Source organism: Pleurodeles waltl, chromosome 8, assembly GCF_031143425.1.
Source record: "Pleurodeles waltl isolate 20211129_DDA chromosome 8, aPleWal1.hap1.20221129, whole genome shotgun sequence".
NCBI lineage: Eukaryota > Metazoa > Chordata > Amphibia > Caudata > Salamandridae > Pleurodeles > Pleurodeles waltl.
This window is the reverse complement of record NC_090447.1, coordinates 526,738,182-526,761,367: the sequence shown is the minus strand read 5'-3', so window position 1 is coordinate 526,761,367 and position 23,186 is coordinate 526,738,182. Positions and strand designations below refer to the sequence as shown.

The window sequence follows — 23,186 nt, the reverse complement described above, 5'->3', positions numbered from 1 at the left end:
ATCTACCTAAGTGTATCTGGCTCACTCAACTCAAACTCATGGTCTCTTGTGATGGATTGGCACTGCTTCGTATTGTCACCAGGGGCTAGAGCTGTGTCGCTCTTGGGTTGACTCTATATTGTGCTTGCAAGTGGTATAGCATTACCATCAATTCTGGTATTTTGTCATTTCTGGGGTGATTGCACCAACGTTGCCACAATGTAGATATATGCTTGCCACACTGCCTGCATGACCAATACAGGACAGCATGTACAATTATACAGTTTTGTAAATGACTGCATACAAGACAGATTGCATAACCTCTTAAGGATATATGGTATGACAGACTGTAAGAGTGTATGTAACATTGACGTAACAAGTTTAAATGTATTTTACATCACCAAGTGCATGGCAAACTACGTACAAACTGTATGCTACTGTGTGATAAACTGCATGGTAATTTTTAACTCAATTTGAGTAACAAATGTCTCTAATGTTGTAAGTATCCCACAGAGAAGCATGCTAGCCTTCAACAAGGCACTTTGGCACCTCGTATGGAGTAAAACATGCAGTATAAATGCCAGTACAATGCAATCGAAAACCATGCAAAATCAAAGTTCCTAATGGTGTGAGGCATCTCATATAACTTAAAACACACAACTTTACCCTCAATTTATAGAGAATTGCACAATAAATTTACTAGAAATACATAATGCAACGTGCATGGCTTGGTGCAAGTACAATATGACTATTAGCCTTATGCATGACTCAAGAACTATGACTGGACTCCCACTGAGCAGTATGTTACCAGTGAGCAAAGGGAGTCAGTACATCAGGGGTAGTAAACGCCATACTATACCATACCAGCTCATACCATACCATTCCATATGTTAGAAAATGTCGGCAAAGGCAATAAGTCCTTTGAAAGGTGTTAGCCTACCTTTTGACTTAGCTGATGCTGAATAGTATTGGGCTCATGACTACATGTAAATGTGCATGTATGTGTATATGTCAAGATGCGGACGCCATTTTCACTTTTGTTTAATTTACCATCCCAATGTGTAGGCATGCATCTTGCAGTGGTATATTAAGATAAAATCAAAGGTGTATGTAAGTTCATTGTGAGTGGTGCGGTAGAAATATGCAGCTGCAAGACCCTGCCAAAAGTAGCACTTAGACTTATAAAAAACAGAACAGGAAGAGGACTGTAGCAACAGAGGAGTTGGAGGTAGATGGTCGAGCAACTAAACAATGCTAAACTGTGCGGAGCAGGACAATGGTGTCAGAGAGGAGATGGGGCTATCAAAGAGCTGGGGGAATTGGAAAAAAATAGAAGAAGCAAAAATGGCTAGTGGAAAGGGGGACACAAAAGATGATCTGGGAACATCATGGAGAGCACAGAAACGGGGAATATGAGGGGGAAGCAGCACATTAGGGAGAAAACACATGCACTCCCATTGACTACTGAGAGGTAAAGAAAACAAGCTGTGTTCTCTAAATGTCAGTTGAGGAAGGATACAAATCACCAACACAAAAGCACGGGAAGAAGCTATGCTGCAGGAGATGGACATACACAAGAAGAGCAAGGAAACCCATCAAATAAGAAGCAAATAAGATTGGCAAGAAAGCCAAACAAGGATAATCAATAGGGTGAGCCAAAGTTTACTAAGTATTGATATTGCATACAATAGATCTTTTAATAACAGACAGCTAAAAACTGTTTTTTTTTTTTTTTAAAGTCATTACAAAATCAGGACATAGAGGGCATTTGAATAGAGACAACTGATATGAGGTTTAGTAGTCCACAAACAAGAGAAGGTATTGTCTGATTATTAGCATATAATTAGGCTTTTTTATTTAAGTAAGATTCAGGAGAATATCAAGGCAAACTGTTCTGGGATTTTCCTGGAGCTTCTAGGTTTGAGAACTGTGGTGGTAGGTAAAGGAATCTAGAATGTGGTAGGAGGAGAAGATATAGGCCCTCATTACAACTTTGACGGGCGGCGGAGGCCGCCCGCCAAAGTTGCGCCGCAGGAATACCGCACCGCGGTCTGAAGACCGCGGCCGGCATTCTGAGTTTCCCGCTGGGCGGGCGGGCGGCCACCTTAAGGCCGCCCGCCAGCCCAGCGGGAAACAACCTTCCCACGAGGACGCCGGCTCGGAATCGAGCCGGCGGAGTGGGAAGGTGCGACGGGTGCTACTGCACCCGTCGCGTATTTCACTGTCTGCTATGCAGACAGTGAAATACAAGCGGGCCCTCTTACGGGGGCCCCTGCAGTGCCCATGCCATTGGCATGGGCACTGCAGGGGCCCCCAGGGGCCCCGCGACACCCCCTACCGCCATCCTGTTCCTGGCGGGCGAACCGCCAGGAACAGGATGGCGGTAGGGGGTGTCAGAATCCCCAAGGCGGCGCAGCAAGCTGCGCCGCGTTGGAGGATTCCAACGGGCAGCAGAAAACCGGCGGGAGACCGCCGGTTTTCCTGCACTGACCGCGGCCAAAGCGCCGCGGTCAGAATGCCCTGCGGGGCACCGCCGGGCTGTCGGCGGTGCTCCCGCCAACCGCGAGCCTGGCGGTCACAGACCGCCAGGCTCGTAATGAGGGCCATAGTGTTGTCAGAGTCATAATTCATAATGTTTGAATGACTGACAGTAAATACATTTCACACAACTATGGGTTGATATTTGCAGTGAAATTTGAGACAGGTATGGTCTTAGTTGGTCTGTAGAGACTGTTCTTGAATAAAGGTGTCAGAGACGGAGTACTCTGCAGAGGGAAAAAGCTGCCTCACCTACAGAGTGTCTGATTTTACTGAATTCAGTATTGTAGGAAGCCCAAATCCCAGAGGGTTACGAACAAGTCCTGTATCTGTATGTATATTCAGGTAGTTGTGGAATCTCATCAAACACACTGTACATTGATTCATCCATTCACATACACAATATGCTCTTTCTTATCTGATGTCACTCCGGACTGCTTGGTGAAAAAACTGCCATTTCTAAAATTCTAAATACATTTTGTATAAGATACAACTCATGTAGGTTTACAAAATAACTTCCCTTTTTGTCATTTGCTGAACAAGTGTATAAGAACATGATGCAGTTAGAATAAGTGAGATAGAACAAACTTTCTTACCCGCTTTAGGGGGCTGAAACCATTGATCGAAAAAAATTATCTTCGATTTATTGCTTAGTCCTTCTATTAAAATGTACACCTCTTCCATCAGACTTATTTTCAGACCATGCATACTGCAACCAACCTCTCTTCCAAGGGAATCTTTATTGTAGTCTTGACATTTTTCCACTTGTTCATGCTGCCTGGAATTGTCCAAGATTTCCAAAGAGTCATTAATAGATTAGTTGGGTTTAGCACTCAAATCACTTTCATTTGCAGCAGTGAAACATTTACTCACATCAGTGAAAGGATATATTGAGTGTCGTCCGGTGCTTCGATACCAGCAGCCCATGTACAGCTCATGGAAGACTTGCTGTAAGTCACACAAGAGATATTTTCTGCAGCTGTTCCATTCATGCCTATAACGAATAATTTGTCATATCAAATATCTATACAGCCGTAAGCGTGAATGAACTTGTTGCTATGCACCATTTATATGCGAAATCTATATGTATATTGTATGCCGTTTGAGTGCTTGTTATTGTTATATTTTTAGCTTATATAGGTCCTCATGTAGATTTGGTGCCAGAGTAACACTTTATTAAATCACAGTAAACAAACAATAAATAGGCATACTTTTCAGTGTTTTGGTATTGCCATGCCTCAGTGCTCAATAGAAGATGATCTAACTCTAAGCAAATGTTTGCTGTGTATTAGTTGGTTGTACACCTACATATACATTGCAACAGGCTTTACTGGGTGCCTTATAGTTATGAGTTAATAGATTAAAAAATAACAATTTATCTTTGACAGAAAATGGCGTGAAAACCAATTTACCAAAATGAAAATATTGACAATTAATCTCCGATTAACAAATGGACTGAACCAGTCCAGGCCACAGAATAGGGGACCTATACTTGGTTTTGGCAGGGCAAGAAACACTTAATTTGTATTCTAGTCATAGAATCGCATTCCAACTTATTCAACAATTTTTGCATAACATTTACCCTTTTAACATCAGATAAAAACAGTATATGTGAAAGATAAAACTATTTTAAAGGTATGTAGCAAGTTTAATAGTTCTTCGGTCCAGCTGACACTGCAACACAAATACTGTAATCTGTTTACTGCCCTATGACACTCATGTAAAATCAATCTTAAGCTGGTGTAATATTATTACCTTTCTATTGCTTTCACACTCCTTGATTAATCCATTGCATTTTACACTATTGCCTTACTTTCTTCTATAAATACCCCTGGCATTACTGACTCGGTATCACTTGATTTTCCTAATACCTCTCTCTCTCATATTTGGGACTTCATACTATCCTCTAATAGTCATCATATATTTTCTAGGTGTCCCCTTTTTTAATTATATATGCTCGTATATTTACGTTTATTTCTCAACCATTTGCTACACATTTCAAAGTGATAATTCAGCCTGCCTAAATATATAAATGTTTTTCTGTATAATTTTGAATTACACTTCCAGTGACTGTTTTAAATAATGAACAAGGCTTCACAGAAATCTATATCTTGACTTGTCACTTAGGAGCTTATTTAGATGGCGTTTGCTCTACGCAGCATACTTTTTTCTGACGCTGCAGTGGTGCTAAATCAACTCCATATTTACAAAGTGACACTAGAGGCCTCTAGCGTCACTTTTTCCATCCCAGTGTCACATCTGGCTGCATCAAATACCGACAATGATATGCACAGTAGGTATTCCCCCTTAAAATTATGCTGCATCGATGTAGCCGCATCTACAAGCTTTTCAAAAAGTGGCGCTCACTTAGGAATAGTTGTGCTAAGCCTGATTAGCATCAACATTTTAGCACCTGGTCAGACCAGGCAATAAAATGACTTTATGGTAGAGGACATAAGGAGAACACACACAAAACACTCTGGCAACCTGGAGGACAACATGGATTTACTCCTAATACAGCTAGGGGCACCAAGAAGACCACTGCAACCCCCACCGTCACTACCACATCCACCAACGCCACCACAATTACCACTACCCGCACCACAGAGACAGCAAAGGAGAAAGGAACACATCTATGCCAGCGGACATCCCTGGCTGCCTCAACTTTTGCTGGCTGCTCAGGAAGTCCATCATCCAACTTCTCCACCACATTGTGCCCAGACTGCAGGCTACGGTTGACAGGGTGACTAACATACCACCACTGACGAAGCACCTGGCCGTGCTATATATGCTTTTATCAGGCTCCTTCCAGACCACTGCAGCACTAGGAGAAGTATCACAGCCAACCCTGTCAGCATTCCTCCTCACTGTCCTGGATGCCATCATCTGCCTCACACCTCACCACATCCTCTTCCCTAACACCCAGCAACTTCAGCAGGAAATAAAACACGGTTTCTACACCATTGCCACATATCCACAAGTGCTGGGTCCCATGGATTGCAAACATGTACAACACGTTCCTCCTGCTGCAACTGAGCACTTATACAGGAACCAGAAACACACCCACACAATAAATGTACAGGCCATCGTTAACCTTCATGGGTTAATCCTGAATGTGGAGGCCAAAAACCCAGACGGGGTGTACATGATGCCTGCATCTTCTGGCAGTCCATCATGAACCATAGATTCCAGGATAGACAATATGGAAATGGCCTACTTGTAAGTAAGCAAACAGAAAGTACCTAACTGACACAATAACAAATAGATACGGGGACACAATACACAGATAAGTGTCTGCCTGCACAGAGAGGAACTGCAGGATGAGGCCTCTGACACATATATGCACCATGCTCCAATATACATATGTAATGCACAACACCCTGACATACAAGTGAAGGCATCTCGACACACTTTTGCACACGTTGCATGATGTAAAGGCACACAACCATACATGGCAGCCAGGAAGTCTGCACAACATCTCTGTGTGCAAGAGAGGTGCACCATGTACACTGGGGGGTGGGCACATGCAACGCACATAGGCTGTGTCATGGCTCACGCATCAGAGACTAGTGGCCTCAGGTACAAGGCCCTACTGGCACAATGCACCACTGGAGCAACATTTTACTCACACTTCAGTAGCACAGTGTGCCAGTCAATATTTACAAGGCCATGCGTGGCTTTTCATGGCCTTGTAAATATGGACACCTTTCACGCATAACACTATGTGGAAGGGGTGTTCCATGGGTGTTGCTTGGGATGTACCCATGCACACCCATGGTAACTGAAGGTATCTGATGCATTCCCCTACTAACAAGGCTGGGAATGCAGCAGAATCTTACGCCACCTCAGGGGTAACATAAGAGTGATGCAACAGGGACATATCTTTATTCCTCCCTATATAATCCTCTTACTATGTATGCTGCAGTCTACTGCACACATAGAAAGAGGGAAACACCTCTTATGATTGTTTTTGGGCAGGAAGGTGTTGTCCCTTCCCACACAAAAACAATCATCCTCACAATGCAGGCACCCAAGCACCATGGTGCAAGGCTGCCAACATTGGCACTAGGCAAAAATTTGAATGCCACCGCAGGGGGAGAGGACAGAAAGGCACCATATCTTGTAGAGACGGTGCATTTCTGCCCTTTATCGGTGGAGCATGGCAACAAGGCAAGGCACTTGCTGTGCTGTCCTGCGCCATGTGCCCCATAAATGAGGCTCTAGGTGCTAGATGACAAACCATGGCCCAGGGGCAGGTGATATGTAACTGTACAAATGTATAATGGTTTGTAAAACAACTCCCATCTCACATGTGTGAAGTGTAATGATACACACAGACAAAACTTACCATGCTTCTAAGGCAGCAGCCTTTGCTAAAAGGAACTCTCACATAAATTCTATCCTGAAAGCAAAGAAAAACACCTATACCCCCTAATGCAAGTGTGAACATGTACTTGCTAGCCAACTTGTGTGCATGTCTAGTTGTATGGCCCACAAATCTGTAGGGGGGCCAAGTATTGTGTACCAGTTCCCCTTCTTAGAGATGTAGCACAGTGTAGGAAGTTGTGTAGCTGGCCTGCAGATGACCACCAACAACTTGGCAGGATACATGTGTCATGTGCACAAATTGGGCACAATGGTATCATACATGTACACGATGTTCCCTCAGCGTGACATGCAACCATGGATTGGGAAATGGCAGTTGTCACATCATGTCACTCATTTGGGATGTGCGAGTGCATACTTTGTGGATGGCATCATGTCAACTGTCATGGACAATTCAGGACAAAGAAAGGTATGGACAAATGTAATGTGTGGCAACACCAACATCTGGCGATGAGCATGGACTCATACATATGTCTGTGTCAGCCATGTCTGGCATGTCACCAACAACCTTGGCTGGACCTACAAAAAAAATTCACATCCACATACTGTCACACCACACATGTATTGTGAACACAAAACATTGAGTGGACTTAAGTGAAGCGAATCAACCACCATCTAAATCTGCAGCAGAAATATGAGAGTCAATAAGTTGAATTGTATTATGTATCTGTCTGTGTACTGCTCTTGACATACCATACAGTGAGTGAACAGGCCCCGGGAAACTGCAGTACACTGGCATGATGGACATATCATGGGACCATAACTGGGAGACGTGCATGATAAGCATAGGAAATGTGCCCATGGTAAACCCAGTATTCATAACACACATGGGCAGGATATACGCAAATACAGTAATCCAAAACAATGACATTGTTTCTTTTCTTTACATCTCAGCTGACAAAGCATATGGCATCTAACAGTGGGTCATAACACCATTTGGAAACCCACAAACCGAGGCAGAAAAGGCTTACAACCCCTTGGTCTGCAAGATAATATTGGCCTATGCAATACTGCACAATATTTGTGTCAGAACAAATGTCCCCTGGGATGAAGAACAGGAGGCACCAAGGGAAGATGAGAAGGATGAGCAATCACATCAACCTGGCCTCTATAGCATTGCTGCAAGTGTACGGAGACGTGCACACATCAGGCCGAACTTCTTTAGTTAAGCACATGTGACTAAAGGCATGACTGCCAAACAAGTAAATAAATGAGCCAACCTACATATGTCTTGGAGTGCTTGTCACAGTCCCACTTAAAAAAAATAACACACCCACATCCAGGAAACCATAAGTAGGCCCCAACAGTTGTCAATCAAGTGTGAACACTGTTGTTATCCTCAAAGTACCAGACACAATGCACTGATCTTTGAAAAGTGTGGTGTGTAATCTATGCAATTGCCTGTTGAAGATATATGTTGAACTGAAAACACTCATATCCAACAATGAATTGTTGGTACAAAGTGGAAAATGGAGTGGTAGGAATCACTTGCGGTCAAACTGTATGCCAAGGTATGTAAATAGTAGACACAACTTGCAACAGTGGATCAGTGTGAGATATGTGTCAAGTCGATGGGTGAAAGATTCATGATACTGGTGACAACTCACAACATCCACATCTTTTGCACTTACATGTATTACAAGTAGTAAGCGTATCACAGAGGACACTACACCTGTATGTGTAGCACAGTGTCCGACAAATCAGTGATTATTTGGTCTGGATGCCAGTTAATGGCATAGCACGTCACACACTGTTGCCTATATAGCTGAGTTCATCAGGACACCTAATGACTTGTAAATGTATGTGGGACTATTAGCTGTAATGACCATTCTTTCAATCTACCCCTACTCACTGTGCAGCTGACAAAGAATATAGACTGCAGCTGTGGGTGAGTACTCTGCACAAGCACACCCATACGTAAGGTCAGCAGAGTCATATCCATGTCCCAAACAGGACCTGCTACATTGTGGAGAGGATTTCCAGAGTACACAAGTATTACTTTGTGAGTCTTGATAGGTTTGGTGGCAAATTAGCCTATTCGCCCCCAAGAGCAACTAAACCAAGGCTTGTGTGCTGAAAATTGCAGAACACATGTGCAGGGCATAATCTCCCATGGGCCAATGACAATGAGGAGCATGAAGAATGGTACGATGAGTATGGTGAAGATGGGGAGCAAGCCCAAGACGTAACATCAATAGGAGCAACATTGCAGATGTACCATATGCTAGTCAAGTTTGTGGTTCATGCCTGTATGACTCACACATTATCAGAAGAGTGTGATTACCAGAAAACCTGTTACTATGTAAGATAACACATATCATCACAACCAGTGTGTAGTGAAATTACCTGTCCTGTCATAGTGTGAGAAATTCATCCTGTTTGCATGTACAACCAATTGTGACTGACTTAAAGTGTTGGTGACTGTCCCTGCCTCTGCCCTGTGTCTGCTAACCATGCCTAGAACCACTACACTGAATAAAAGGCATATGCTGAATTAGTACAAGTATAACTGCTAACAACGGACTCCTGTAAGTCCCTAGTAGATACTAGGGCAAGGGGGAATCAAACTACCTATGAGTCCCTAGTAGATAATAGGGCAAGGGTGAATCAAACTACCTATAAGTCCCTAGTAGATAATAGGGCTGGGAAATTTTGACTGCCTGCTGTATGTAAAATGTGATGCCAGATGCAGAGTCAATCTCCGGAGGCAAACTGGCAATGTGTCCGCTGAAGACAGGCCCCTGGATAGGGGAACATGATCAAATAACACCATTCACGTATCCCTTCACCTGTGTGTACTTGCTATCACGACACTTGCTTGCACTGGAGACTGTAAACTCCCTATCCCCCCATTGCCCGACAGCCTGCTGTTTGCACTGTGAGACTCACCTTGTATTGGCAGATGTCTGCGCTGTCCTAGAGGTGGGTGTACGGCCCATATTCCAGGGCAAGCCCATGGCATCACTGGGGGTAACCTAAGCTATGGATTTAGGTACCAAAATATAATTGGCACATGGGACAACACTTCAAAGGTGTAGTGTCACAAAAAGCATAGGAAATGAGCCCCATGCACGGTCTGATCCCTGTAATGCATGTACTTTCACCCATGTACACTTACAAAATATACATTGGACACATGGAAAGAGAGGAGAATGTAAAACACAAATATTCACAGGTAACACAGCAATCCATATGACTATAAAATTGAATCCCAGATGACACCATACATAGATACACATATGTCATCCATTGCATCAGAAAATTGAAGCTTTGTGCCAATGGGTGTCTTTTCAGCCATCTTGTATGCCAAAAATTGAAAAATGGACATGTCGGAACTTCCTCATGGTGTTTCGTCAAGCGTCTGAAAAAATCCACACAATGGCGTGTAGCATCAAAAAAACAAAGCATTGTCTCAAAATGTACCACATCAGCACAGGAAGTGATGCAATGGATCAGCCATGTTGCAAACCAGGAACTGTGAAGTTACTTTCACTTTCTCTTACACTCATAGTCTTTGTGTCTGTGTTTAGGAGAGGTTGTGTGGTGCTGTTGGTGGAGTGAGGAGTGCTGTTCATTGAGTCTTCTGTGCTGTCTGCTGACCCTGTTGTGTCCCTGATGCCTGGTTTGCTGTTTGTATCTGTATATTGTGTTGTAAGTTACTGTGTATTTTTGGGTGTTTGTCCTTGGGGTAGATTTGTTCGAAGTGTAGTTGGGGGTGGGTTTTTTTTTCATCAGTTTTGCTTCTGTGGTGGTACATGTTGGGGAAAGAAAGGGACCGTGGCATGAGTGCGGAGGAATTGGGGGCTTCATATGACTGGTCACCCACCATCTGCCAAATGTTGGGGCCATGGGCAGTCGGTTATACTTAGCTACAGGACAGAGGCACGGAAGCTGCGGTGGGGGAAGGTCCGCTTCCACATGCAGTGGATCTTTGAGGTGGAGCGAACAACCCACCAACTCAAGCATCGGTAGGCAGACATTATTTCTCGGGAACATGACTTCCTGGATTACCTCAGGCTAGAGATTGGTGGAACAGTTGGTAAGTACACAATCTATGTGAGTGATTCCTGCATCGCATTTGAAGGTAGATTTATGGTGCCCATGGGGCCTCCTTTACTAAGTATGGACAGAGGGTATGGCTGCAAGTGTATGTTGCTGTGCCAAACAACATCCCTGACAAGTGCAGCAATGTGCTGTAAATATGACATGTGGCACATTCCTATACTTGTCCCTTGTGCTAAACCACAAATTGATGATGAGTACCAATGTAGGCACCCTTTTGTCATGTTGCAAGGGACATAGTTGCCGGAGACAAGTGTACTTGTGCATGAAGGGACACCTTCCTGCCCATATACAATCACCATTGGTGTTGTCCTTTGCCTATGTGTGCTGTATATAGCAGCTTACATAGAAAGCAGGAAAATGTGGTTAAATAAAGTAGTCCATTCCCATATGACCACTGTGATGCTCCCTGTGAGGTGACGCATGACTCATGCATTTACTAGCCTTGTGCCCATGGCTAGACACACTGTGCCACATGAACTCAACAGACATGTTGTTCTGGTGTTGCAGGATAAAACCTGGGCTGGTAACTGTGGCCCATTGTGTCAGTGGTTGATATATGTCAGGACTCAAATGCCATCAAACCCCCAAAAAGTCATTTCAGAGATAAAAAGCATTATTCAAATGTTTACAAAAACTTGGCTGTCATGCACCCTGTTATAATGTGTGTTGTTACGAGTAGAATCTTTGTAGATTGCCATGGGAACCATGACATTCCGCCTCAGACGGTTACTGGGAGCTGGCTGAGGTGAAGGTCACATCTGTTACTGGAACTGAAAAAAATAAACTATCTACGAAATCATCTCTGTGCCAGTGCCGTCCTTCACAACATAAATTTGGCGACGAGGTTGAGCCAGCTTTTCAGTGAAGGAGTGGTGTGATCTCTATCTCGAAGGAAGGAAAAGCACTGTGTAAGGAGCATCGGAATCTTAATCTGATGTTATCCAGAGACTTCGCCGATCAGCTGCGGTCGTTTCAGATGTTAGATGGCAGACAGACATCTTGTAAGAATTGTGTGCTGTGTTGTCTCTGGATCAACAGCTGCTTTCCGTCAGACTTTGTGTTTGGGAGCCAAGGAGGTCGTGTAGGCACAAGGCTAACTATTGCAGTCAGTGTCTTGTTTACAGTTTTTTTTAACTGGGCCAGTGTGGAGGTCTGTGGTGCAAGTCATCATATGTTACATATCAACGGCTTATACGGGCACGCGCAGCTTTAACTCAAACATTGGTGGAACACTCGTGCCACAAAAGCAAGCGAAAGCACGTGGAGCTCAATGTCATCTTGGTGCCATACAGCAAACAAAAGCGCGTGGGAGCGCAACGCAACCTTGGTGCCACACGGCAAGCAGAAGCGCGTGGGAGCGAAATCTCACCTGAGTGCCGCACACAGCCAGCGAAAGTGTGTAGGAGCGCATCGTCATCTTGGTAACCCTGCAGTTCAGAGTGCGCAGGAACACAATTTTGTTTAGCAGTCAGTGTCCTTTCCGGCATCTGTCTAAGGACTACTTCCGGTACGCAAGCACTAGAGGAAAGGCCGTTCTGATACTCACACCGACACCTAAGACAGCATATACTGAGCTAATACTCAGTCTTTATATAGATTTTAGGATCATTTTCTTTGCTCTTTTGGCATCACGCTGAACAAATTCCGTACCTGTTGCCATGATGGGGACCCTCTGCGATGTGCACGCATGTTACTGAAACTTTTCTGATATTTGTGTTTTTTTTTTGTTGTTTTTTTTTCTTACTTCATGCTTTCTTGGCACTAACAGTACTTTGCAGAGACAGTGCACTAGTGGGGGGGCAATTGGTGTTGGCGTATTTCATTAAGTTTTAATATATATATATTTTTGCTATAGATATATGTTTATATGATATTTGTCATTGAACAATAACAATATGGATTTACAAGCCATTGCACCACCACCTCTGTTCTTACCCCAACCAGGTGAGCCGTCACTTGAGTGGGAAGAATGGTTAGATGTTTTTGATAATTATTTAGAGGCAATTGATGGGCGTAATTTTTCCCTGGGGTGAAAAAAAGCTATTCTATTAAATGTTTTGGGTAAGGAAGGACAACACATTTTTAAGTACCTACCTCCCTTACCAATTCAGGAAGATCAACCTGATGTGGATGTTTATGCTGATGCACGTAAGCGCTTAGAAATCAGATGTGCAAAGGGTCGCAATATAGTAATTAGGCAACATCAATTTTATACCCAGCCACAACGTCCAGGGGAGTCGATCGATGATTTTGTCACCAGTTTAAGAGAATTGTCGCTAAAATGCCAGTTTGGTCCAATGACTGAAGAGATGATACATGACCAACTTATAGTACAGTGTAACAGTCGTAAGATACAAGAGAGATTGTGGGCTGCGAAAAATCCTACGTTAAAAGATGCCATTGAGATAGCTAAAGCAATTGAAGAATCGGAGTACTGCATGAGAGTGATGGATAAGAGGGAAGAGAAAATTGGAGTGTCAGTTATTGGTCAGCATACAGACAGTGAAGCTATGGGTAGCAAAGGTGGGGCAAGTGCGTGTAAAAGCAGTAAAGGTGGTCTGAATGTGAGAGTAATTGGTAAGGGATGCAACAACTGTGGCAGCTATAGTCACAGTACCGGGGTGAGAAACTGTTTTGCGAAAGGAAAGGATTGTAGGGAGTGTGGGCAAAAAGGACATTTTGCAAGGATGTGTCGAGGGATTGCAAAGACGAAGGTAGCAGTGTTATCAGAAGAACCAGATGAGGCTTTGAGTATGCGTGCGGACAGAGTATTGATTGTTGGGCATCAAGACAATAGGAGACAAAGACCTACTGAATTTCTGATAAAGGGAGTGAAAATTAATTTAATGGTTGACTCTGGGTCTTTATACACCATCATACCAAAGAAATTGTTCATGTCTAATTGGCCTGTTGTCAAGTTATTGCCAAAAGACATCAACCCTGGTGGGTATCAGGGTGAAGAAATCGATATTGTAGGCTATATGGTAACTGACATCATCTTTGGTGAAAGGGTGGTTGAGGGAAAAGTATATGTGGCAGAATCAGGTCCACCGATTCTCGGTTGGGCTCATCAATATGACTTACTATTGTCATAAATCCACGTGCGCAGAATCCCGTTATGGTAGTACAGGAAGTGATGTTGGAAGACATTATCAGGGGTGCGGAGAATGTGTTTAGTGAGGAAATGGGTGAACTCAAAGGGTATGTGCACAAAATTAAATTGAAACAAGAGGCGATGCCAATCCAGCATAAGGTTAGAAGGGTACCTATTGTGGTTAGGGAGGAAGTCAACAAATTATTGCGAGAAATGTTGAAAAATGGGGTAATTGAGCCAGTGGAGACTTCAGAGTGGATTTCTCCGGTTGTAATTACTCGCAAAGCTGATAACAAGTTGAGATTTTGCGTCGACTTGAGGAGCTTGAACCAATGTGTAGTTGCAGATAATTTTCCACTTCCCAACATAAATGAACTTTTGACTCTACTGACGGGTGGTAAATTCTTCACGAAATTAGATCTGAAACATGCTTATCATCAAGTCAAATTGCACAATGATTCTAAACCTCTTACATCTTTCATAACCATGGAAGGCATGTTCCAATTTACCCGAATGCCTTTTGGGTTATGTTCGGTGGCCAGTGTGTTTCAGAGAGTAATGAGTGAGGTACTCCGTGATTTAGAATGTGTCATTTACTTTCAGGATGATATTTTAATCTTTGGAGACACAGTCGAGAATCATAATTTCACCTTAAAACAGGTCCTTGACAGAATTTCTAATGCTGGGTTGACATTGAGGAAAGAGAAATGTGTGTTCTTGGTCAGGGAGATAGAATATCTTGGGCATACCCTCTCGGGTGATGGTATCAAGCCAAAGAGTAACTTATTAGATGCTATTAGCTTGGCTCCACCGCCTCAAGACAAAGATCAATTGAGGTCTTTTTTAGGAATGATAGAGTATTATTCAAAATTTGTGAAGAATTTTGCTTCTAAGACGGAGGTACTGAAAATGTTATTGAGGAAGGGTGTAAGATTTTTGTGGTCTAACACGCAACAAGGGTGTTTTGAGGCCATAAAGGAGGATGTGTGCTGCTGGCATACTGACCCCTTTTGATACAGGGAAGAGATCAGTAATTACTGTGGATGCGAGTGCATACGGTATAGGAGCAGTGTTTGCGCAGATACATCCAACAGGTGAAAAGACCGTTGCATTTGCTTCGCGTTCCTTAACAAATTCTGAGCGCAATTATTCCGTTATAGAGAGGGAAGCTTTGGCTGCAGCTTGGGGTATGGAGTACTTCAGAGTTTACATATGGGGAACGCGAGTGACTACGTTCGGACCACAAACCTTTGATGAAGATTTTGTCTCCTGGTGGGGCTGGCAAGGGTTCGGCAAGACTGGCTCGGTCAGCAGCTAGATTACAGGAATACATTTATGTTCTAGAATATGTACCTGGGTGGAAGAATGTGCAGGCAGACTGCCTATCACGTTTACCTTTGGATTGGAAGTCGGTTGACGAAGAAGGCGTGTTAAAGTATGAGAGTTAAGGGGCAGTTGCAAGTGTTTGTGATGTAGTACACTGGACCTTGGGGGCTGTGAGTAAAGAGGAGTGGGAACAAGCGAGGACACATGATGAAGTGTTGAAGGGAGTACTCAAGATGATAGTGGAAGGAGGAAGGAGAGAAAGTACGTTACCCACAGCTCTTAGGCCATTTGGGAAAGTTTTGGATGAATTGTCTATTTTAGACAGCAAAGTTTTGGTACGGGGAGAAAGGTTGATACCCCCGTTAGGTGTCAGGAAAAAGTTATTTGATATTGCCCACGAAGGACATTTAGGGCAAACTATGTCAAAAAAGCGTCTCAGAGCTGAGTTTTGGTGGCCAGGAATGGACGATGATGTAGTAAACTGGGTAGAGAGGTGTTCTGAGTGCATTGAAAGTGAGAAAAGGTTGAAGGTGGGTAAGCAATCCATGTGTGGGACCATGCAGGATCCAGGCATAGCGTGGCACACAGTCTGCGGTGATTTTATTGGTCCAATTGCAGGTGTGAATCACAATCAGAGGTTTGCTTTTGTCTTGGTTGATCTGAATACCAAGTGGCTAGTCGTGAGGTTTATGACAGAAGTGACGACTGATTCTACAATAAAGATATTATCTGAAATCTTTGGTGAGGAAGGTTACCCAGACTGTCTTGTCACCGATAACGGTACTCAACTTACGTCACATCGTATGAAACAATTGTTAAGTGAGTGCGGCGTGAAACATGCACGCACTTCTCTTTATAATCCTCAAGGTAACGGTGCAGTAGAAAGGGCTAATAGGATGGTTAAGGGAGCCATTCAACTAGCCTTGGTGAATAGACTATGTGAAGGGAAGGTCGTGAGTGATTTAGTGTGGGCATATCGGACTACGGAGAACAACACACTTGTATCTTCGCCTTTTGAGTTAATGCGTGGTCGGAAGCCTAGTACCAAGTTGACACCTTTTTGGTTAAAAGCTTTATTGGAAGGGAATGGAGGTGTGCAGGAATGCCAACAGGGAGCAAGAAAACACAGTAACAAAATTGTCCCTGGTGATTGGGTAAAAATAAAATCTGGACGATGTATTGGAGGATTAAACAAGTTTCGAGGGCCGTTTAAAGTTAAGGATATTGGGAGATGGCACGTTGTTTTGGAAAATGGTGAAAAGTGGAATTTTAGGAGGGTAGCTAGATTTGGTGTGCAGGGCTCAAAGTACAGTACACAGAGGAGTGAAGGTGAAGGGACGATGTTGATGGAGGATGAAGGCATGCTCTCAGAAAGTCAGAGTTATAGAAAAGAGGGTGAGTCAGGCTCTCCAACATTTGATGATGAGACCGCTAGGTCCATAGTTGGAGCACCGAAGAATGTGGACAAAAGTGGGATGTCAACTTCTCGGAGTTCAGAAGATGAGCGTGTGACAATCTCTCAAACATCAGAGGTTGAGCCTCCTCAGAATATTCTGGAGTTTGAACAGAGTCCCAGGGAGGGTCGTTTGCATTCGAAGGAGCAGAGACAAAGGCATCCTCCTTTATACTTAAAAGATTATGTAAAGTAGTCATGTTTTAAGTTATGTCTATCATAAGTCAAGTTTCAAACTAATTTTGTTTTGGATAAGTTATAGTAACCTTTAAGTTGAGAACCAAGAGGGGTGGGGGGCTTTTATATAAAGGAGGAGGATATGTTATAATGTGTGTTTTTACGAGTAGAATCTTTGTAGATTGCCATGGGAACCGTGAAATTCCACCTCAGACGGTTACTGGGAGCTGGCTGAGGTGGAGGTCACATCTGTTACTGGAACTGAAAATAAACTATCTACGAAATCATCTCTGTGCCAGTGCCGTCCTTCACAACACACCCACACTGACAAGTGTCCCTAGCATACCTGTCGGACACTTTCCTATTAGCACCACGGTGCACATGTCACCAGATGTGCTCTGGGCAGCCTGAGGAAATGTGCACAATTCATATATTTTCCCTGCTGCCAGAGCATGTGTCAACATGTAGCACCCAGGGAGATGTCCCTTAGCATCAGTTATCCAAATTTGAGACACTTCAGGATCATGTTTCATGTAGATGGGACACAGTGTATATGACTATGAACATAGTCATAACATGTTGAATGTCATACACAGGATTATGTCACACACATATTTGTACCTGAAATGAGAATTTAGTGGTTTGTGGATGAGGAAAACATGCATGTCTGTTGTCTTTGACTATACAGCAATGACATCTAATGATGTCTGTTAAATGAGGGGACAAGGATGTCTAACTACTGTTGTATGTTGCATAGTCATGTACATGTAATGATGAGTGAGGCAGGAGTATTGCTAATCATGGCTGAGTGTGTTCTGTGAGTCAGGTAGGTGCACAGTGCAACTACACTCAGCTAGCCTTTAAGAATCTTGGGGTAGTTAGTTATTTGAAAGCCTTTCACTATGTCCCTGAGACAAGTATGTATGGTACCATCACATATGTCTACATATCAATCTGGCCTACCAATGTATGACATTGAGGCATGCCCAATTGCCCATTTGAGGTGTCACAATCATAAAGCTTTTATGGTAATTTGCAAGTCATGTGTAATGTGCAGTATTTGACCGCAGTGTTCATAGTTCAACATTCACAATGCTATGTGTCATGTTATATCTTGCAGGTGGCCTCGAGCTGTACACAGCTGGAGAGGTGCAAAGCTTCAGTGACCCCGATGCTACCAGTTAGTGTCATCTTTTATGTGTAATGGTTAGCGCAAGGATTCTGTGTGATGTTGTATGCTGTGTGCCATGTACAATGTGCATGTATGCATAGTGAAACTCCATAGGCTATACATGGGTATGGAGAGTAAGGTGGAGGTTAGGTCCAGGATGTGCCTTTGTATCTGACTAATGTCAAGGTGGCTCCATCTTCTTTCACTGAGGGCCTAAAAATATGGTGGTGTGACCAAAGAGCAATGACCACAATGCCAGGATCTATGAACATATGTGGTTGTGGCATCATAACTGAACATGGCAGGGCACTGTACACCTCAGTAAATCTTTTCATATGCACAGATAGGCTGTTGTTACTCATGGTGCAATCTATGTCTGATGTGTCAGACTAGTCGACACATGTTGTATGAGTACAAATACAGTGATGACAGTAAGAACAATTGTCAGAAGTACACAGTCCTACACATCTATGCAGGGTGACAATATATGATTCACAGAACATATTCCTGCTCTGTGTGCCATATGAACATCATAGTAAATCATGTATTTCCAGGACTCAGGACCATGTGAATAGGACCCTAAGATTAGCAGGACAGTGGTCAACATATCACATTTGGATTTGCAGTTGAATTGCCCACTCATGTGGTGTGATGCCCCATACTCAATGTTGTATAGACAACATTACTATCCTCTGTCATCTTCAAAGATCTGGAAATGTGTGTTATACTAGAGGGATGTCCACACACCAGTGTCATATGACAGGCCAATACCAAATTCAGCTTCAGATATTTCTGGCCCTGATAGTCTACAGGATATAATACAAACAGATACATACAATAAACAACATTAGCCATTGATGTTCCAATATCCCTTTGCAGATGAGTTGCAGGGTATGCATGCACCCACTGACTAAATGGCTGTGCTGCATGCTGGTGTGCAGCAAAGTGCATGAATTGTGCATCCATATGTACAGGCAATTGGCTGCATAGTGGGACACATCCAGTTACTTGGGGAGTATGCTAGGAGTCATGGTGCAGCTAAATATGTATGTACATGAGTGGATATGGGAGTAGTTTCATGTATCTCTGTGTGATCCATCCTCCGTTCACACATGATACCTGGCACATGTATATTCCATGTAGAAATGTGTCAAAATATGTGTCCTTGCCATATCAGGAAGATTTTTGAGACATGCCATCTAACTTACAGTCCTTGCTCAGATGACTTTGCTAAATGCCTACGGATCCAAGGGCAATGGAGTACACAGAAGGGACACTGATGAGCACTATAACATGATGAGTGTGCCATGCCGTGATCACAAAACAGCCATAACCATATTCAATGATGACATGGTCATTCAAAGATGTCCCAAGATGTTGACCTTGATCAATATGGGGATGATGGCTATTGGGCAGATGTCTATTCACTTTGCCCTCCAAGATGTTATTGTGATTTGTGATGTGCATCATGTGATGTCTGCAGATAGTAGTTACATGGAATGCTTGATGTTCTTTTACCAAATTAACCTTTGTATGACACATATACCTTCTTTTTACTGAGGAATCATTACCCCATCCCAGAAGAGGAATTTTGAAAAAAGGGCTGACCACTATCGCCACATTCGCCATGTGCAAAAGGCCTTCAAGAGGATGGGGAAGACATATGACCAGGAGAGAGCATTGGGGTTCTGGAGTGCCTTTCCCCAAGGACTCCAGCCATGCAACCAGCCACCTCCACCCACCTTGGAAAGGGCAAGTCTTGGGCCACAGACAGGGGTGGGCCAGCAGGGGCAGATCCATCCACTTCCACTGCCACCACAACTGCCCCAGCCACACCACAGGTCCCACTAATGTACTTTGGGTAGAATTTGAGCAGGACATTTATCAAGAAATTGTGGACCTGAAGTTAAGTTTGTCAAACATGGACCACAAGCATGACCAGGTGCCTATCATGCTCTTATAGTTGAAGGCCACCGTTATCAGAAAATGAGGAGCATGTTGGCCCAACTAGAGACTTACTTCCCTTCCCCTGGTATATAGTTTTTTATAGTTGAGGTTTTTAGATAGTTGGAGTTAGGTACGTTAGTGTAGGGTAATTTTAGTCCGTAGTGGTTTTTATTAGGGGTGGGTACTTTATTTGCGGTTTCTTATTATTGTGTGTTATTAGGGGGGTTGGTGATGTTTTAGGTCTGTGTACTAAAAAAAAGTAAACATTTTCCGATAAAATACAAAAACAAAATATCTTTGTTTAGGCCTAGATGTTTAGTTAGTTTATGTATAGCTGTAGTTACTGTTGTCCTTGTCTACGGATGTGTTTTAAAGGGAGTGATGTTTATCATGTGGTATTAAATGTATAAGATAAGTTAAGATAAGTTGTACATGTAGGCACATGCATTTGGCTTGGCAAACAGTATTTGGAAACATGTGTGACAAGGGGTATTCCTTATGGGCAAGTACATGTCAGGTTGGCAATGGGATCTCATCAGTTATCTACAAACATAATTTAGCAATTGAAGTGACAATCTGGATGTGAATGGATACACATCCCATAGGTATTCATGTGCATTTGCTCTGTGTTGGTAAGTCATGGGGCATGCATTGTTGAAATGTTGTTGTCATTGCACTCATCCTAAATCATGGATTTGTTACTCACACACTTAAGCCTGCCCTCACAGACATTAACTTACATCATTTGGGTGCCACATCAGTGTGAGATTTTTGCTACTGTCCTTGCTTAGACCAGCCACTTGTGGTGTAGGTTACATCAGCTGTCACAATGACTGTATGATACCTGTTGCATTACTTTCTTAGGAGCCTCAAAAACTGTTTTTTCAGCAATGTACTTATCATCAAGTATGTGACTTTGTCTCGGACTGCAATCCACACATATGCCTTTTGTAAGCAGTCAATGTATTAGCTTCACACAATACCACATGGTCATGCTTTTCCTGCTTCAGACACATACAACACCACGATTGTAATAAATAATTTGTTTTGACATGTGTTAAGTTACGTGCAGTACTGATGTACATTCCATGAGACAACAACCCTAACAGATGTATTCAGCTATTGAATGTCTAGAGAGAGTCCATGGGGTGAACGTGTCATGGGACATGTCTAGGAGAGGAGTGCTTTAGTGAGTAGGGGTATCACATTGCCATTAGGGAAGATTGTCCACAATGACTGTCCACATATGTAAGAGGTCAACAGTGGGAGATTCCAATTAAGGACGATGCCATGAATTTTGACACTGGCATGATCTTAAGTACAGAGCAAAGGAGAAAGGGGCCACGTGCCACAGAGAAAAGCTATCTGTCAGGTTTCTTGGTGAAAGGTGTTCATTCCACATCTTCATCCTTTGAAGTATGTGTTGCCTCCTGTGACAGGAGTGTTGTAGGTGCTGAAGTAGAGGGAGGCACAAACAGATCAGGGGTTGAAGATGTGGAACACATGAGGTAGCACTGCAGCAAGGAGACGCTGCAGAGTCTGCAACACTGCAGCAACGTCATGGTGATGGGCACCCGAGATGGCAATGAGGGAGTCCTGCTTCCACTCCATGGACTCCAAGACATTTTGTATTGCTCCCAGACTGTTGTCCAACTCGCTGGAGTCACTTTGGCTGGGCATTTGCTTGTGCCTCTGCCTCATGACACCAGCGATGTCAGCCACGGACTGCTGGAGACCACGAAGCGGAGAGATGATGACTCATATGGAAGCCAAGTTGTCCTTATTTGGACTGAGACACCTCTGGACTGCCTCTAGGGTACCCGCCACAGTCCCCATCCCCACCAGCATTGTATCTGCCATCTCCCGCTGAACTCCTACTGCAGTTTTTTGGAATGTAAGTGCTGCGTGCTGGAAGTCCAGGACTGTGCTTGAGCTGTCAAGTGGTGTATGTTGGCTGTTGGGTGGATCATATGGAGGCCCCACAATGCTGTCTAGCCTCCCTGTGACTGGAGATGGTGTCTTTATGGCACCCAGGATTAGCTGGAGGGATTATCTGGATTAATGGTTTGCAGCTGATCATCCACATCATCTGAGAAGTACAGGACAGGCAGCTGGCCAGGAGGTATGACGTCATGTATGGTGTCATCCTCTGCAATAAAATAGAGGTAAGTTAATGTTGAACTCTGCTAGACGTTGACATGAGTGATCAAGTTTACAGTCAAGTTTTCCAGGGGAGTACTTTAAAGGCTTCACGTTCAAGACCCTAGCAGCACATTGCACAACTGAAGTGTTATTAAGTTTGATGCTCCAGTGGAACAGTGTGCAGGGCCCTGATTTACAAGACCAAACTGGGCCAACTTGTGTAGGTTGTGAGGGCCTTGTAATTGTGTACCCCTTTCACGCATTACCCTACATAAAAGGTGAGTTCCATAGGTGTTGCTGTTCCCCCACAACACCCATGAAATCCAAAGGAATGTGACACATTCCAAGATTTAGATATCTGGAAATGCGTCAGATTCTGACACAAGCTCAAGGGTGGCATTGAAGTGGTGCAAAGGAGAGATTTGACATTTATGTCCCCAGTTTTTCCTATTTCAAAGTGTGCTGTATTCTGCAGCACACATAAAAAGTGGATGACCACATTCATGATTGTTCAAGTTCAATAACGTGTCCCTTTCAGTACATGAGCAGTCATCCTTGCAATGCCAGGACCCCAGACTATGGTGCAGGGGTGTCTGTGTTGGCGCTAGGAAGCAGTGAGTATGCCATCATGGAGGAAAGAACAGGTATGTGTTGCATTTTGTAAATACAACGCATCCCTGCACTTTCAAAATGAGGCAGCGTAGCACAGCATGCTGGCTTGCAGCACCACGTTGCATCACTTCCTCATACATGGGGCTCTGAGTTAGACAGTGATGTGTAGTACACCTGTTGGGTATGGGTACTGTGAACAGTTTTACATTACAAATGGATTGTTCTCACAGCACTGTGTGCCTGCTCCGAGGGCATGGGTTCTGTCCATCTGTGTAGTTTAGCTCACTTACAATGCC

The 23,186-nt window shown here is 43.6% G+C and overlaps 1 protein-coding gene across 4 annotated transcripts in view; it reads right to left on the bottom strand.

The window, feature by feature from the left end:
• LOC138250108 (interleukin-5 receptor subunit alpha-like) overlaps nucleotides 1-23,186 on the bottom strand; it is a 403,009-nt gene that overhangs the window by 132,300 nt on the left and 247,523 nt on the right. For all 4 annotated transcript variants that reach the window (XR_011194888.1, XM_069204551.1, XM_069204550.1 and 1 more), the window contains exons 5-6: nucleotides 3,391-3,511; nucleotides 3,114-3,295 (exon numbers count right to left, since the gene is read on the bottom strand). Coding sequence is in view for 3 of the 4 variants with exons in the window: in XM_069204551.1 (XP_069060652.1) it covers nucleotides 3,114-3,295; nucleotides 3,391-3,511 (303 nt within the window). In the remaining variant the exon portion in view is untranslated. The remainder of the gene's footprint in view (nucleotides 1-3,113; nucleotides 3,296-3,390; nucleotides 3,512-23,186) is intronic.